The following is a 15,067-nucleotide window of genomic DNA, read 5'->3' on the forward strand; positions in this document are numbered from 1 at the left end:
GAAAATACATAAAGGCCTTTGGAAGGGAATATGCTTATCAGAATCCCAGAAGTTAGCGCCTATTGTGAGAAATAATTAAAGCATTAGCAGAACAGTCTGCCAGGGCTAACTTTATTAAAAGTTAATGTAGGAGATTTGGGAATAAACAACAAAAATTAAAATAAAGGAAACACAGTGTTGGCAAGTATATAATTGTGGACTTTCTCTGTGATCATGCCAGCACAACATTCAATGTTGTCTGTTGTTTGCTATTCCAATGCTTCAGGTACAACACTGTTCCAGTGGGGGATATTAGTTGATAGGATAATAAGCAAAGGGACCTGTACTGTCCTCCTCTCCATGTTTCTCATTTTATCCAGTGCTTTTCCCGAGAGTTTACAGTGATAACACCAGAACCTGCAGAGCCACTACCATGTTCCTGGTTTCCCTGCAGTTAAACTCAGTCTGTCAGACATCATTTAACAGCTTATACAAGATAAGTTGTCAGCTATGAAGAAAGAGAAAGAAAGTAAGACCCCATAAAAGAATTAGGCATATCTTATAGCATCATCCTTCTATCAGACCAAGCTTTGTTCTTTCTGGGTCTGCTCATTCCCTGAGGTTAATTTCATGGGAGCTTTCTCAAGAAATTCAGGAAAATTGTTTTCAGCAGGGGATAGTTGCTTTATTTAAGTCTTCTTAACAAAACATAATAAAACACTTGTAAACTCTTCTCTCAACGTTTGTGCAAGCAAAGTAGTCCCTTGCTCAAGTCTGTCTCTCACACCAGTAACTGGATTTTCTGGCTCTTACCTCACAGCCTCAGCAATAGAGGGCTTCACACAATACCCCGACTCTTGTCCATTTGGTTTTTCTAGAGTAGTTTCCTTTCTGCAGTAACTCCAGAATCTGTCTATTGGGAAAAACACCATTGGCCCCTCGGCTTTATGGAGGGTGTTGCAGTTTCTGGTCTCCATTTCCTGCTGACCTCTTTTTTATAAAGGTCAGCTAATTAAGTTCCAACTCTTTCTCTGGTGCAGTGCGTAGGGGCTAATCAGCCAGCCAGCTCCAGGCCTCTGACCAAGAGGAATGGTATCCCTTATACCTTTACAGACCCCCCCAGTGCAGTGGAGAAGCACTATTTAAAGAAGAGCATTTGCCACCAGGACAGTCTCTGACATTGCAGCTCCAATGACATTATAGGAATGAACATACATTCCATGGAACCATGAGGCACGAAAATGAAGGGAGTTTAGCAGAAAAATTGAAATTTCAGCTTGCCACTTCCCCAAACAAGACTCATTTGGGCCATGACTACACTAGCAAACTTACAGCAGCACAGCTGTACCAATGCAGCTGAGCCACCATAAGATCGCTTGTGTGAGAGTTCTCTTCTCAACATAATAAAACCACCTCAATGAGCAGTGGTAGCTATGTTGGCAGGAGAAGCTCTCTACTGTGCACACTACCACTTATGCTGGAGAAACTTTTGTCACTCAGGGGTGTGGTTTTTTTACACTCCTGAGGGCCATAAATTTTGCCGACATAATATAGCAGTGTAGACAGGGCCTTAGATCCCTTAGGCTTGAAGTTGCAAAGTAGAAGGTTGTGTGTAATGGGTCGTAAGTAACATGTTGGAGAGTGAGACTGAATCTAATAGAGTCTGAGTCTAACTTTTGCCCTCTGCTCTATCTATGACAAGCAATTGGTCCAAATTCAGGTGAAATGGTAAGATTTAATTCACACCAATTTAAAGCTAACTTAGGTTCTGAATTTGTCCCAAAGGTTTTGTTTGTGTGTAAGGGCACAATTCTGGCCACTGAATGCATAGGATATAAACTTCCTTACTGCCTTAGGTATAAACCAATATCTTACCAGATATACAACATTATATAAAAAGTGCTATCTACACAGGAAAAAACAAACCAACCCTGAGGCAGCAAGTCCCAGAGTCTGGGTCAATTGACTCAGGCTTATGCTATGGGGCTTGAACTATGGGGCTAAAAATAGCAGTGTAGTCATTCCCACTTAGGTTGGAGCCCAGGCTCTGAGACCATCCACCCTTGCCACGTTTCAGAGCCTGGGCTCCAGCCTGAGAGGGAATGACTACACTGCTATTTTTAGCCCCATAGCACAAGCCCTGTAGCATGAACCTCAGTCAGTTGACCCAGGCTCTGAGACTCCCTGCTGCAGGGATTTTGGGTTTTTTTGTTTTGTAGTGTAGACATACCCTTAATGTCATGCACCTAATGTTTTCCAGATCATAATATAATGTGATATAAAAAATGAAGGCAACAGAAAGATGAACAGAAGTTTTTGAGGGTAGTGTATGTGAACTTTGTGGAAAAAATATGTAAGAGTAATAACTTTTTAACTTAAATTCTGAAGAGTTTTAAATCCAGCCAGGAGACTGATCTTGTGCTTTCAAGTAATGGTTGCTATGGGTGACCCAGAAATGAAACCAATCATGGCACTATAATTTAAAACTAAAACAGCTGGCAAAATATTTCCTCTCAAGCATGTTGTCTCAGAAGTAAATGAAAAGGTTGGGAGACTTTCCATTTACTTTTACGAAAACATGGACTGCTTGAACTAAGGAACATATTAATGTTTTCACCATAGCTTTCTATTACAGGCCAAGGAACTCCATTCCAGAATATCACACTGATAGTGATGAAAAAAGACAGAAGATAGAATGAAACGGTTGGGTCTAACACAAAATAATCAACCATCTTTATATTCCCACTTTACATTATAACAGGAATCCTGATTACATTCTATAGGTGGTGGTGTTTCACCCAAAAATAACAGCAGCTCCAAAATACATGATTGTCTACACAGCTATAATTCAAACTATAAAGAAACCTCTTGTGATTGTACATGCCAATCATTGTAAGGCACCAATTTTTATGTTGAAAAAACTGATAACCTTGACCAGACATATACAGTTTATGACCGTGTTCAACCGAGGGACTGTATGCTGAGTTAAAAGAAGAGTTGTGTACTACGTAAGTATGGCTGACATATGACACATATGGAGAAACATAGAATTTCTTTGTGCATTACATGCCTGGATCAAATCTATGAAAATCTTAATGCTTAAGTGGTGTATGTGATATTTTGCTTTGTTTTATGCCTCATGATTCATACATTTTCATTCTTAACTCATCTTCGATATTTTTTATGCATGTTGCATTTCCCCAGTAATTGTCTTGTAGCAACACCTACAGGGAATGTGGTCAGAAAACAACAGCTAAAGATCTTTCTAATTTTCTTCCTCATCTCTCTTACAACTGAGCAGGATCTTGATGCTCAGTTCAGGAATCCAGAAACAGCTGTACAGAATGTAAACGCTCAAGCTATGAAATAAAACATTGCCAGAATCAGAGAACAGTGAAGAAACGTATACCAGAAGAGTCTCTGGGCTGCTCCTTGCTGAAGTGGTGTGGTTCCCAGTGTGCCCACAGTAACAGGGATGACTGTGATAAAATAGCAGTGAATAAAGTCCCCAGCAGTACTTAACATTTTCTCCTCTGTTTTCAACCAAGGCTAAGAATCTCTTATAGTTTTTATGTTTTCGCTAGAATGCACAAGGTCCCCTACAATGCATCTTCATTAGGGCCTTCATTTTGCCAAGTTTGTCACAAAGGGAGGTTGAGGCATTATGGGATTTTTGAAAACAAGCGAGCAGACAGACAGACGCAAAAACCACACCAAGTGAAGTTTTAGCGTGGGGAAGAACCTGAAGCCATCAGAACGGTAGACCTAGGCAATCAAGCAGCAGGGAGAGCCTCTACCAGTAATTATTTTAACATTAGCCACAATCAGTGAGAAAATAACAGAAAGTGCTTTTCTTCACAGCTCCAACTTCCAAGGTGCACTGCTGTGTGCTGTTTCTTCCAAGCTTTAATAAGAAATATGATAAATGGCCTCCTCTGCTAATGTTTTTAAGGCAGCCAAGATTAGAAGATAGAGTTTCTCGTTAATAATTTTGTAGCCTGCTGTATTAGATGTAAGAAATCAGAACATGGTTGGAATGACAAAAGAAGCCTTACTGGCTTTGAGAGACGCTGTCTAAGCTACGCATACTTTTTCCCCCCTACCTTTGCTTCATTATTGTCCCAGAGCTATAAACCAGGTGCCAAAGCTAATTCCCCGTCTCTCTTATTTCCACTATTCCTAAATAAAATATGCAAATGCATAGTGGTTTAAATGCCCAGAGTGGTAAATAAAGGATTTAGTGTCTCCATTTCATCCATTTATGGAGACTGCCTATATTTACTGTTGTCTTAATTAAAACAGTGTGGAAATAACAAAATATGGTGGAGACATATGTAAACTGTGTTGCTATTATGTGATAATATGTATCAGGGATCTGGTTGAGCTCCCACTGTTAGACTCTCATCAAATTGCTTTGAGGGCATCCAAATGCTGAATCGCATGTGGCCTTGTCTTGCTGGGGGCAGGGCAGGGTTAGGAATGGCTGCCCCATCAGCAATTTAAAGGGCCCAGGGCTCTGCTGCAGTAGCGGCGGCTGGGAGCCCCCGGCCGCCCCTGCTACCCCAGGACTCCGGTATCAGGGTTCAGTCGGTGATTTAAAGGGCTTGGGGCTCTGCTGCGGTAGCAGCAGCCGTAGCCCTGGGCCCTTTAAATGGCCGCTGAGCCCCGGGGCTCCCAGCTGCCTCTGCAGCTGTAGTTCCCGCAGTGATTTAAAGAATACAGGGCTCCCAACCACCACTACTGCAACTGGAGCCTGGGGCTCTAAAGGCCCCACCCCTTCCAGTTGAGGCCCCACCCCTTCCGGTTGAGGCCCCACCCCCTCCTCAGGACTCCGGAGTACTGGTAAGTCCTTTAAATTACTTTCATGCTGCTGTTCCCCAGAATCCCACCAAAAGCGTGAGCCTTCTGGTTTACAGTTTACCTCTTTGGGGGCATGTAATAGTGAGAGCAAACAGACACACAGACAGACTTTAAACAGGATTCTAAAATACCATTACTCGTTACATAAGAGATAAAGCACAAGAGAACATGGATCATATCAAAAACAATAAACATCCTGAATGCAATGCCCCACACTCTAGTTCTCCCTTCCCTTGGGAGTCCTTGGGGGATCATTTGTGTCCAGGTAGGCAAGGTCCCGCCTGCCTGCTCAGGTTCCTGAAGCAACTCCCCTCAGCTTGAGCTGGCGAAGACCCAGAGTAGAGTAGATCTTGCCCTTTTATAAAGATCCAGTCTCCTGTCAGGTGACCTCCCGATTAACCCTTTCACATGATCATAGACTCCTAATGGGTGACTTCGGAACCAGGCAACCTTTCCTTGACAAACCAGTTCAGCCTTTTGTCTCAAGGCATTTCTTTTTGAATAGACGCTTTTCAAGATTTAAGGACACTTTCCTGTTAGCCTCGGGCCACTACCCTTTGGAATTTCAGTGCAGCATGGAGGTAGAAGGACAGCAAGAATGAAAAGGGCTGCATATTCAAAATGGAGTTTGCAGTTTGATAGACATACATAGAGTTCATCATCGCACACCAAATTCATATGTTGTATGGACAGGTTTCCCAAATAGTCACAACATGATGCAGTTAATTTGTTTCACAGTAGATTACTTCAGCGATAGGCAATTATTTTCAATGATGGCAAGATCTCCAGGGAAATTGCATAAGACTTCTCATTGGAATGGGCTCAACTCATGTTGCCACAGTACTAATTCAAATGTCATCCTTTGTGAAGAGGTTCCCTCTGAACAAAAGCTGAAAGAGCTTCATGAGGAAATCTGAAAAACATCTATTAAGAGGCAATCTGCAGCTAGTGCATATATTGTCTATTTTGCTTTGTTTGGTGATATTCATTACATCTTCATTGTTAAGGACTTAATTTCTTAAAAGTTCATATGATCCTGTTGGGAACACTGGGGCATGGCCACTAGGTAACTCGAGGGGATGGAAGACCACAAGTGTCGATGAAGCCCCCTCGCACTAGGCCCCGGTGTCCTTGCCCCCCCCCCTCCTGCCTGGAGGCACTCGCAGCAGCTCTGTGTGCTAGGCCCAAGTGTCCTTGGCCCCCCCGCCTGGAGGCACACACAGCAGTTATGCTGAGAATCTGCAACAGTATGTTGCAGAGTCAGACTGCCTGAAACTAAGCAAGGCCAAACAGGGAAGATATGGAAGAACAATGCTGAATAAAGCAGCTTTATGTATAGTTTAACAAATGATACAGAGAATCAGGAAACTAGCTGGGAACTGGATTGGCTGGCTATATGGATACTTGGAGCAGCTTGCTATTGGATAAGTATGCTGGGAAAAAGGATGTATAAAAGCCTGTGTAACTTCCTGCTCTGTTGTGCAGGATTTGAGATTTTATTCTCCCTGTACCTTTTTGCAGCTGCAAATAAACTTTTCTGCTTCTCCACCCCGTTGTGATTATTGGGTGTAGCACACCGGGTAACAAACCACTCAAGCTGTTGTTCAGCCTCTCGGCACTGGGTGCCGGCAACAGCTTTTGGCGTCCCTGGGTGGGCTCGAGGCTGCAATTTAGCCTTGCCCGGACCCCTCCTGGAGGTCAAGGATTGCGGCGAGAACCGACGCCCAGCGCGCACCGGTGAGTTCATCGGGGGCCTCGGAGGAGACGCGATTTGATCGACCCCAGAGGGCACAACAGTGCAACGCACTCATATAGTGGAGAAGCTGTTGTGGACGGCGGTGAAGAACCAGTCCCTTAGACGTGGGGGAGGAGCAGCTGCAGGACGGCGGTGAAGAACCGGTCCCTTGGATAAGGTAGGATCCTTTTAAAATCCGGATTATATGCTCTGTTGGAATCTGGGGACGCCCAGAGTTACCCTGTAGGTATGGGACAGGGACAGAGCTCAGAGGTTAGGGCACGGTGTACGCCCCTAGAGTGCATTCTAGCAAACTGGAAGGTATTTGGTGCGGATCCGATGACTAAGAGCCAATTAAAACGATTCTGTACAGTTGACTGGCCTCAATATCAACTAGAGGACCAGGAGTGGTGGCCACCAGGAGGGTCAATTAATTACAACACGATCCTCCAATTAGTTTTGTTTTGTCAGTGAATGGGTAAATGGAATGAACATATGTATGCGCATTTGTTTCTGACTTTATGTACTCGACCAGATATTTTACAGCACTGTAATCTGACTCCGACTGGTTCGGTAGCAGCTAATGTTAGTCCCCAGACCCCCACCCCCACTGTAATGGCAGAGCCGGTGTCCTCTTCGGCCCCCCACACCCCCACCGTATAAGGGTAGGATGCCTCGGGTTACAGAGATTGCCCCCTCAGTGGGACTCTATCCTTTGCTTACCGAGACTGTTGTGGCTTGCCCAGGGGCAGATGGACATCAGGCTACCACTATGCAAGTTTACATCCATGTGCCATTCAATCCAATAGACTTAGCAGCTTTTAAAACACAGGCTGGGGAATTCTCCACCAACCCAAGCAGTTTTATATCTGTCTTTAAGGGGTGCCTCAATAGTCACAAGCCAATTGAGACGACTGTAATATCCTCCTGAGAACCCTGTTGTCTGAGGTGGAGAGGGATCAGGTTACAGCTAAGGCAAGGGGAGCGTCAGCGTTCAAGCGAAAAAAAAGAAAGGAATCTATCTATCAAGTTCCTACCGCAAGTAACCGTAAGCGGCTCAGGGCATTTCTGGGTATGGCAGGCTTTTGCAGGATATGGATCCCAGAGTTTGGACTGTGGGCTAAACCCCTGTATGACTGTGTAAAAGGAGCAGATCATGACCCTTTCTATTGGACCCCAGAGGCTGACAGGGCATTTAAAATCCTGAAAAGAAAATTAATGGAAGCCCCGGCTCTGGGCCTGCCAGATCTCTCTAAGCCGGTTTCAGTTGTATGTACATGAACGAAGGGGGGTGGCGCTAGGAGTGCTTACACAGCTGTTAGGAGCATGGAAGCGTCCTGTGGCTTATTTTTCTAAGCAATTGGATCAGGTTGCAAAGGGTTGGCCGGCATGTTTACGGGCGGTCGCAGCTACTGCCCTATTGCTTGAGGAAGCCGAGAAGCTAACATTGGGAGGGGTTATGCAAATCTATACTCCCCATATGGTCCGAGCCTTATTGGATGCAAAGGGAGGGCTTTGGCTCACCCAGGCTCGGATTGCTCGGTACCAGGCTAAGCTGTTAGAGAACTCTGAAGTCACCCTACAGCCTTGCCCCTCCCTTAACCCAGCCACTCTCTTGCCAGAAACAGAGGAACAGAAACATAACTGTTTAGAAATCATAGATGTCCAGTACTCCAGCCGTCCGGATTTAAAGGATGTACCTCTCCCAAATGCAGATTATGAGTGGTACACTGATGGTAGCAGTACTGTAATAGATGGGCAAAGGAGGGCGGGTTATGCTGTTGTGACCCTCCATGACACTGTGGAAGCTGAAGGTTTGCCTGCTGGGACCTCTGCCCAGCTTGCCGAACTAATAGCCCTGACCCGTGCACTTGAACTGTCAAAAGGAAAGCGGGTCAACATTTTTACTAATTCAAAGTATGCTTTTGGTGTGCTGCATGCTCATGCTGGCAGGGAAGCACTTATCCAGCTAATGGGAAAATACTTTATCACTTCCGGACTCCGACCCCTGGCTGCCCAGGTACAAGCAGACTGCTTAGTCTGCCAAAAGAATAACCCCCGACCGGGACATCCTGTGCCACCAGCTGCCCTAGAACCCACTCCGGGCCCCGGACAAGTGTGGCAAATAGACTTTACTGAGTTTCCCCGGACTCAAGTGTTCAAATATCTCCTTGTTATAGTGGATCGGTTCAGCGGATGGCCAGAAGCCTTCCCATGCCGTAACTGCACTGCCAGGACAGTGGCCCTCAAGTTTGTTAAGGAGCTCATTCCTCGCTTTGGACTCCCCCTGTGGATGGAATCTGACAACGGGACACACTTCACGTCAAAAATCATTCAAAGCATCTCACATGCCTTACAGATCCCCTGGAAACTCCATACGCCCTGGAGACCGCAAGCCAGTGGTGTAGTGGAGCATACCAATCAGACCCTTAAACGGCATCTCTCAAAAGTGTGCCAAGAAGCCTCACTGTGATGGCCTGATGCTTTGCCCCTCGTCCTACTCCGTATCCGCGTTCTCCCAAAGGGTAGATTAGGGCTCAGTCCCTTTGAAATTATGTTTGGAAGGGCGTGGCCCATGAATGGCACCCCGGTTCTGTCAGGGGAATGGGAGTTGGGTAATGTTTTTTTGTCACAGTATATGTGTTCCCTGTCTGCTGTTCTCTTGTCTCTTCCCAGGTATACCAAGGATTCCCAGCCTCTCCCCTTGGACTCTCCCGTTCACTCCTTACAGCCTGGTGACTCTGTGCTTGTTCGCACCTGGAAAGATGAGCCTCTCCAGGAAAAGTGGAAAGGACCCTATACCGTCCTGCTGATCTCCCATACAGCGGCAAAGATCGAGGGACACAAGAACTGGATCCATCACTCTCGTCTGAAGGCAGTACCTGCCCCCTCGTCAGCAGAACAGTGGACCGTCCAACCTGCTGACTCCTCATCCAGTGAGATCTCGGGCTAAAGCTACTGTTTAAAAGACACAAATAGCGGGCACCTTAATGCTAAAATGGGCCCACCCAGGTACTAAAGACCCTGGGTTGGGAAGACTCTGGTAATAATTAATTGGGTAACATTGTTATTCTTTGTATTGGTATTTCCAAATTGTGCATATCGAGAGCATAACTCCTTTGTTTTGCTTGCGCACCATGTTGCTACTTTAACAAACCAGACTGATTGCTGGGTGTGTGCTCCAACTCCACTATCCCCCAAAACGGGAATGCCCCTTGACATGCTGCCCTTGACCCTAGCAGAATTAGCCACCACCAAAGAGCAGGAAAGAATGGACTTACCGTTCTGGAACAAGACCTCTTTACAGCAGGCCACCTATCAGGACCAGGAGTATTCAGTTGCAGTACTCACTGAGGGAGTGTTATGTTTTACCCGAAACCAATCTGATCTCTATGGGCATCCTGTGGGCAAGAGCTCCTGTGTTATTACACAGTGGGCTGATGGGTATTGGATAAAGACCAACAGGGGAGGCCAACGGTGTGGGTGTAATGGTTCCTCCCCTTTTAGGGAAACACTTACAAATAATCTTACCACAAAAAAAGGGTTTGGAAATGTAACTTGCCGTCCAGTTAATATCTCCAATGTAGCAAGCCAATGGTGGGTTTGTAGTGGTCCCTATGGCGAGTGTAATTTGAACGGCACAATTAGAAATGCCCCCACTTGTACCCAATCAGGAGAATGGGATGCCCCCCTAGGGGCATATGAACTGTTTGGAAAAGCAGCCTTAAATATCCCAGGAATCCCCTTAAGAAACAGTCCTTATTGGGCCCTACAGGGTCACTATTTTGTATGTGGCCGAAAGGCTTACAAGGTGCTGCCAGCCAACTGGACAGGTAGCTGTTATATAGCTCATGGAGTTCCTCATCTTTCCATAACTGCCACACTGCCCAAAGGAAAGATTAGAAATGCCCGAGACACCTCTGTTGAGTCACGAGAAAAGACCCTGCGGCGACTGACTAAGGCATTGGCGGGCAATATGAAGAATCCCCTCACAACCGAGAAGCTGGTAGGGTGCTCTGTACTGGGAATAGCGCCACTGTTTACCGGGCCAGCCCTGGCATGCATAGGCCGCTATACTGTAAGGCTGCAGATGGTACTTGAGAAAGTGGCCTTAAAGTTAGAGGACTCGGTTAGTGATTTAGGGTCAGCAGTAAAAACATTAAATAAAGAGGTACAGCAGCTCAGGACGTTTTCCCTCCAAAACAGGCTGGCTTTGGACTATCTCTTGGCATCCCAAGGAGGGGTTTGTGCCCTCATCGGGCCCCAATGTTGTGTATATGTAAATGATAGCAGTTATGAGATCTATGAAAAGGTGGTACAGGCTGAGGCCCATGCCCGAGCCGGAGCACAGGTTGCCTATACTGCCCCAGAGAACGATTGGTTGCAAACCTTGTTTTCAGGCTGGGGTTTGTCGTCTTGGCTTGGTGGTTTATTTAGCCTGCTATTGAAATTTCTCTTTCCTGTACTGCTTGTATTACTGGTATTATGCTGTGCGGTATCATGTGTCAGGGCCCTTTTGCAAAAGTTAATAAGTCATTCTCTTCAGGGCTATCACAAAGTGCTTATGCAAAGTCATATTGTAAAAAAATAAGTAGCCCAAGTGAGAAAACTCAGAGCCAAGGCTGTTGAGTGTTCTCAAAGAGGGGAGTTGTTGGGAACACTGGGGCATGGCCACTAGGTAACTCGAGGGGATGGAAGACCACAAGTGTCGATGAAGCCCCCTCGCACTAGGCCCCGGTGTCCTTGCCCCCCCCCCTCCTGCCTGGAGGCACTCGCAGCAGCTCTGTGTGCTAGGCCCAAGTGTCCTTGGCCCCCCCGCCTGGAGGCACACACAGCAGTTATGCTGAGAATCTGCAACAGTATGTTGCAGAGTCAGACTGCCTGAAACTAAGCAAGGCCAAACAGGGAAGATATGGAAGAACAATGCTGAATAAAGCAGCTTTATATATAGTTTAACAAATGATACAGAGAATCAGGAAACTAGCTGGGAACTGGATTGGCTGGCTATATGGATACTTGGAGCAGCTTGCTATTGGATAAGTATGCTGGGAAAAAGGATGTATAAAAGCCTGTGTAACTTCCTGCTCTGTTGTGCAGGATTTGAGATTTTATTCTCCCTGTACCTTTTTGCAGCTGCAAATAAACTTTTCTGCTTCTCCACCCCGTTGTGATTATTGGGTGTAGCACACCGGGTAACGAACCACTCAAGCTGTTGTTCAGCCTCTCGGCACTGGGTGCCGGCAACAATCCCATTGCATATTTCCCATGTGAAGGTTGTGTTTTTCAGTCTATGACATCCTAGTAGTTTCAACAGCAGCAAGATGGGATGATTCAAAGAGAGGATTAGGAATACCAATGGGCTTTGAGCAGTACAACCTGATGAACTCTTGAGAAATAATTTTTTTGTTGTAGTGTAAGTTGGCAGTAATAAAGAATAGGGAAATGAAATACAGCAAATGTAAAATACACAGAAAGAATGTGTCCTCATAATGTTAAGAGCTGGTGATGGATCTTTAAACAATTATCAAAGGGTATAATAAGTTCTGAAATGTCTTCAAATGAATGATTCTACAACAATCATTTTGGTGTGTTAGATATGAGCTGTATCCTGGTGCCTAGGGCTTTTGTTGTGAAAGGTTGAAACTATAGCATGGGACCTGTATTTGAGAGAAAGGTGTCTGTTTTAATATTGTTATGAAATTACAGATAACTTAAAAAGACCATATGATATCACAAAGGAGCTGACATTTCACTAACACAGATTTTCACGGAGATGAATAATATGACTCAAGCAGCATAAAACAGTTTCAAATAGCTCAGAAACTGAATCAGAAATTCAAACTGTGTTGAATAGCACCCTTCTGGGCCTGCTTTACTTCTAAGCCAAAAGTTCAACTCTGCTTTAACTGGCATATTTGAGCCTAATGCTCTGAAAAATCAATTCCTTTAGGTCCAACTGCTGTAACTACATTTCCAGCCAAAAATTGGATTTTTTCATAGTTTTGGAAACCTCTGATGCCTCCCGGTCGGCATCAAGCAGGAAATCCTTTCCAGCCTCTTAAACAGAATAAGAAAACAAACTTAATCTAGGGCCTCAAATAGAATCTCACTTTGTAAAAACTAGCCAATATGGTGGAAGTGAATCACCTTTTACCTGACAAGACTTGAGTTTACTTGGTTTTTCCTGTAGCTGATGACATCACAAGCTCTTAAAATGGAGCAAGGAGCTCCACTGTATCTTTACACTGGTTTAAGCATTATAGGCCGACTGATTTTCAAATGTGCTGAGCACCCAGCAGTTCCCACTGCAATCAAAGACTTTCACTGGGATTTGTGCTCCTAAATCAGGTGCTTTTGAAAATCTTTTCCGGTGAAAACTGAGATTGGGATTTTATAAGGGAATTTGTTACAGAAATCCTATTGCTGGGTGTTCAGCAGTTTTGAAAAAATCAGATAATATATTTAGGAACCTAAATATAGAAAAACTTTAAGCTCCTGTATTTTAAAATCTTGGCCTAACTTTTATTTTTTATTAAGTGTTTCAGTTCTATTTTCACAGTCCTTTTGGCCCACTCCCTTTCCAGTCTTTTCTCCCCCTGCCCTCTCTCTCTCTCACACACACACCCCTCTCTCCTTCCTCCCTGATTTATTGTCTCTAGTTTCATGCAGATAGAGACATACCTATTATTGTCCATTGCAATTTCCCTCGGCCACACCGTTGTCAGATCAGTAATATGCTTTCTTACACCATTCTTCCCCACCCTATCCAGCTCTTTCTTCACTTTAGGAGGCCACATGAGACTTGATTTTAGCCCTGCTCTCCTGTGTATCCTACACAAGTTCTTTCGGCCCCCTTGTAGTTCTGCACTGCCAGAAACCATCTCTACAGAGGAAAGCATGTTTCAGAAATTCTAACCCAGAGACATTCTAAAGCATGGGCTGCACACGAGGAAGGGGAGCATGCAGGCCTGTATGATGATTGTCTTTTCACACTTAAACCTTGGTAGGTTTGTGTCAGTTGAATGTATGTTCAATAAAAATAAAGAGATTATGCAGGTCCAAATTTTGAAGCCTCTTCCTTCGCATTTTTTTCAAGGTGCTATCAAGCCCCACACAGAAAACAATGCTTTAATTAGTGTACCACAGACACATAATCAATCCCAAGCAAAGTTTGGACAATATAATTATTTTTGGAATTCTGTTAATCACTAAAATGTCGGCATTAAGGGCGGCAAGCTGAGCGAGGCAAGGAATTTCCCTGATAGCTCAACTAGCTTGAGAGGTTAGGCAGCCCCAGGACATTTTTGCTATGACTCTTCCCCATCTGTCCCTCCGGATTGCTCCTGTGGCTACATGCAGGGCTTTGTATTGGTTAATTAAGTGACTTTGCCAATGTCTATCCCAGAAACACTTAATCGGTAAGACTGTTCTCGTTGCAGGCGGTCGATTATTTTTGGGAAAAGAATTCATTTGGAAAAATATCAAGAAAAGCAGGGGGACTGCCTCAGACCATTCATGATGACATGAGGTTCACTGTCGGCATTGAACAGGGGGCTCAATTTATTAAAGCAAAAATACCAGACTCGAGAACTGCCCTTTAGTTGCCCTCAAACACTCCCCCTGCCCCAATGTTTTATAGTGAATAGACAAATGAGATGGGATGCTACATAGGATTGCTTAGCAGAATAAAGCAGGTATGTCCGTCAGCTGTCCCACCCCGTGTTTTAAGGTGTGCACTGTACCATGTCATATATGTTTCATCACTATGAGGTTTTCCTTTGTTCTTTAAAGTGAGAGACAGGTCAGTTAATCTTCTTTACAATGCACTAGGGGAAAGAGAAGTGCACTCTTTCTGCACTTATCTTGATACTACATTACTGCCAATCTGTCCTTTTCCTTTGGGGGACCCTACTGTTCAGGAGACTAGCCCACTACATACAAGCTACTGTCAGATATTAACAGTGAATTAAAACTGCAGGTAAAAATGGTGACAGTGGCATATTCCTGTCATTGGGCTTGACAGGAAATTTATTTTGCTGTAGCTGAAAAGTAATTAACCTCCACTGTGAGAGAATTCTATTACTAGTAGCTATTCCGCCATCCAAAGTGCACTACATGGAAATGTTACAGACCATCAAGCAGAAAAGGCAGATTTGTCTGCATTTTAAACTAAAGTTTCATCCACTCTCCCCCCCTCCACACCCCATTCTCATTCTCACTCTCCCCTCTCTCTGTCTTCACTGAAGCTAGAAATTGAGAGGCACATGTGGTAGAAAGAAAAAGGTAAAAAGCATAAGAGGTTTTATAACTCATTTGTAGGAGTTAATTTTGTGTGTGCCTGTGATTGTAGAAGTGTGTGTGCCTTTTAACGTATACTTGCTCTTTTATGGCAGAAATCGGTGATGATCAAGAATGACATTTAGCCATGAATAGTTTCATTGCAGACATAAGAAAATGTCAACAAAGCAGTTGATGGATTCTCTCTCTCTCTCA

General features: G+C 44.6%; 1 protein-coding gene across 1 annotated transcript; it reads left to right on the top strand.

The window, feature by feature from the left end:
• Positions 1-5,887: 5,887 nt before the first annotated feature.
• On the top strand, positions 5,888-11,734 carry LOC311516219 (uncharacterized protein). The gene is made up of 2 exons (XM_084620055.1): positions 5,888-6,752; positions 9,251-11,734. Exon 2 carries the CDS (start codon positions 9,783-9,785, stop codon positions 11,163-11,165), a length of 1,383 nt encoding a protein of 460 aa, XP_084476181.1. The 5' UTR covers positions 5,888-6,752; positions 9,251-9,782; the 3' UTR covers positions 11,166-11,734.
• The last annotated feature ends 3,333 nt before the right edge of the window (positions 11,735-15,067 follow it).

The sequence above is a fragment of the Lepidochelys olivacea genome (assembly GCF_965140295.1).
Source record: "Lepidochelys olivacea isolate rLepOli2 genome assembly, chromosome: 2".
NCBI classification, from domain to species: domain Eukaryota; kingdom Metazoa; phylum Chordata; order Testudines; family Cheloniidae; genus Lepidochelys; species Lepidochelys olivacea.